General features: G+C 51.2%; 1 protein-coding gene across 1 annotated transcript; it reads right to left on the bottom strand.

The window, feature by feature from the left end:
• Positions 1-315: 315 nt before the first annotated feature.
• On the bottom strand, positions 316-1,899 carry CGCS363_v012747 (uncharacterized protein; the record flags this gene model as incomplete). The annotated part of the gene is made up of 1 exon (XM_036644596.1): positions 316-1,899. One exon carries the CDS (start codon positions 1,897-1,899, stop codon positions 316-318), a length of 1,584 nt encoding a protein of 527 aa, XP_036490653.1.
• Positions 1,900-2,826: the final 927 nt, after the last annotated feature.

The following is a 2,826-nucleotide window of genomic DNA, read 5'->3' as shown; positions in this document are numbered from 1 at the left end:
GTTCCAGCCTACCACGTGATTGTCGATGTAACATGCTGAATATGGAACGATGAGCTCCATGTTTTGATCAGCCTTTAGGATGCTGCAAATGCTCCGTCATTCTTCACAGACGCGTGGTGCGTTGAGTCAAAATAAATAGAAATTGGGGTTAACTTTGAATTATTATTGCCTAGGTATACATCGATAGGTCCCAGACCTCTTACGAATTACAAGTTTCCCAGCGCCCATTGAACTACCAAACAGACTGACCCGCCTCCTCGATTTTCAAATCTTGCAGCCTCAGAAATCGAGTCGAATCCGATGGGTACCTCTCACTCAGTGCCCATGGTAGCTGCCGCCATGTGCGATCCTCGACTGTCTTGATCGCTTGGAGTCCGCAGAGGCTACCGAGTGAAAGGAGGCATCGGACTTGTGACAATTAACTCCGCATTGGTGATTGTCTTCCTTTATGTGATTCAATTCGTGGTTGATATAATCTTGCTTCGTGTTGTGCACTCCCCTCTCAGCTCTCGACAGTCCATGGTTGTTACCGCCATTATGACGATCGTAAGTGACGGGACCAGTGTGGTGATCATACGTAGTGGGGTGGTAGCCGTTGCCGACGCTGTGGTGATCATACGTGTTAGGATGGTAGCCGCCATTGTTGTGATGGTCATAGTAGCCATTGCGTTCCCGAGCTTCTCGAGAGAGCCGCGAGTCCTTGGACGCCACCGACTGATATGAGTTGATAGACCTGTGGCAGTTCACACCGCAGTCATGGGTCTGTTGCTTGACGAGGTTGTCGCGATACTTCCAGTCATCGGCGGGTGTATTGTGTTCACCTCTTGAAGCGCGAGAGGACCTCGTGTAGCCGTTGTAGTCGTGGTGGTCATACGTTGTTGGATGGTGGTCGTATGTGTTTGGGCTGTGTCCAGCCACGTTCCTCTGGACGGTTGTGAGGTCATACTTTGGATACTTAGGAACGTCCTTCTTGTTGCGGTAGTCGTATTGGAAGTCATGGCCGTCGTAGATTCCCTTGTTGGCGCGGTTGGCACGCGAGACGCGTGATTGGTATGAGTTGATGGATCGGTGGCAGTCTACCCCACAATCGTTGGCATGAAGCTTTCTGAGGTTGTCTTGGTACTTCCACTCGTCTGCTGGTCCCAGAGGGGGTCGATAATCAGGGTCGACCCAGTCAGCAGAGGTGTCGCCTCTTGCTTGGATGCGGGGTTCTTCGTTTTCCTGTGCCACGGCTTCTGCTGAGTCGACGGCTTCAACCATGGTCTCACTCCTGGCCTTGATCTTGGTCTCTAGCCCGACAGCGTCGAAGACTAACTCAGACCTGGGCTTGATGTTTGTTTCCGGCTCAGCGACATCCATGACTGGTTCAGGGCGGGCCTCAATACTTGGCTCCTGCTCAATCATATCGTACATGGCTTCACTTCGGCGCTGGATGTATGGCTCCGGTGCGGGCTCCACAAAGTCGACAACCTCCTCGCTTCTGGGCTGGACGTATGGCTCTGGGGCCGGGTTCACAAAGTCGACAACCTCCTCGCTCCTGGCTTCAATCTGCGGCTCTGAATTCGTGAGGTCCATGTTGCTTTCGCTCCGGGCTTGGATGCGTGGCTCTGTATCAATGAAGTCATCGACAGACTCCTCATTCCTGGCGTTGATGATTGGCTCTGAGTCCATGAAGTCCATGGCGTCCTCACTTCTGGCATTGAGGGTAGACTCCACGTCGACCTTGTCAACGGTGATGCCGCTCCTGGCTTCGATGGGTTCAGCGTCCATGGATTCGACTGAAGTCTCGTCCTTGAAAGCATGAACAGGGGGGTGAAAGAAGCCCGGAGGCAGCGCGACGGGTATTGCAGAGACGCTGGCTGTGAGGCCAACTAGAATGAAGGTGCTTAAGTAACGCATATTGAGAGTGTGCTTGTGTGTGGTATTCAAGAAGATGTGAGTTGAAGTGAGCTGGGTGAAGTTTGACTGAGGTGGCGATGAGAGAATCAGGCCGTGGTGTGGTGCTAGTCATTGACCAGTCAAATTGGCTCGAGGGATGGGATTATGAGAGACGAATGTGGGCAGAAACACTTCAAGCTTTATACCCGTGCGAAGCGAACAACAACGAACCATTTCCACATGCTTTTCTGATCCATTTGAACGAGAACCTGAGGGGAACGCACGAAATAACTCTGCAGTCGGGAAGAGAATCTCATGATCACTCCCGCTCTCACTCACCGGCCTCCTCGGGATGTGAGACGAGGAATACGCTGCTTGGAAAATCTATCGTAATCGTGAGTCAACCTTTGAGAATCTTAGCAGGAACTTTGAGTTGAGCTAGATGAAGAAAATTCAGGTTTTGACTTCTGGGAACTGTTGAAAATCCTTATGCGAAAAATGCGGCAACTGAGAAGATCGACGATGACTACATGCTGGGTATAGGGACCAAACCGAGTTGACCTCGGTCTGGATGCGGTCTAGGGTAAGGGGCATCCAGGAACCAACTTGGTCATTGTGAGTTGGCAAGCTTCGGGTATACGCAAGCGTCTTTTGTATTTCGACCTGCTGTGCATGCTGCGCATAATACCAACAAGCTTACTTAACATTAAAGCGCAGGGCGAAAATAGTCCGCCCCTCACCGTGGTGGTGAAGCTAAGTAAAGTCAAATAATGCGGTTTGCGAAAAACACGATATAGTCGGCGACCTGGGCTAGGGAGGTCTTGGATAGGAATGCGTGGTGCAAAGCTTAGAACATGTTATCCGGTTCACGCCGTGAAGGAGAACTCATCCTTGCTCACTAGGGCGCAAATCCCATCGACTGATTGCTGCAGAATATCGCATTTTCTA

This window comes from Colletotrichum siamense (genome assembly GCF_013390195.1).
Source record: "Colletotrichum siamense strain Cg363 chromosome Unknown KSG_Cg363_contig08, whole genome shotgun sequence".
In the NCBI taxonomy this organism is placed as follows: Eukaryota; Fungi; Ascomycota; class Sordariomycetes; order Glomerellales; family Glomerellaceae; genus Colletotrichum; species Colletotrichum siamense.
The sequence above is the reverse complement of the archived record's forward strand: the minus strand, read 5'-3'. Positions and strand labels throughout refer to the sequence as shown.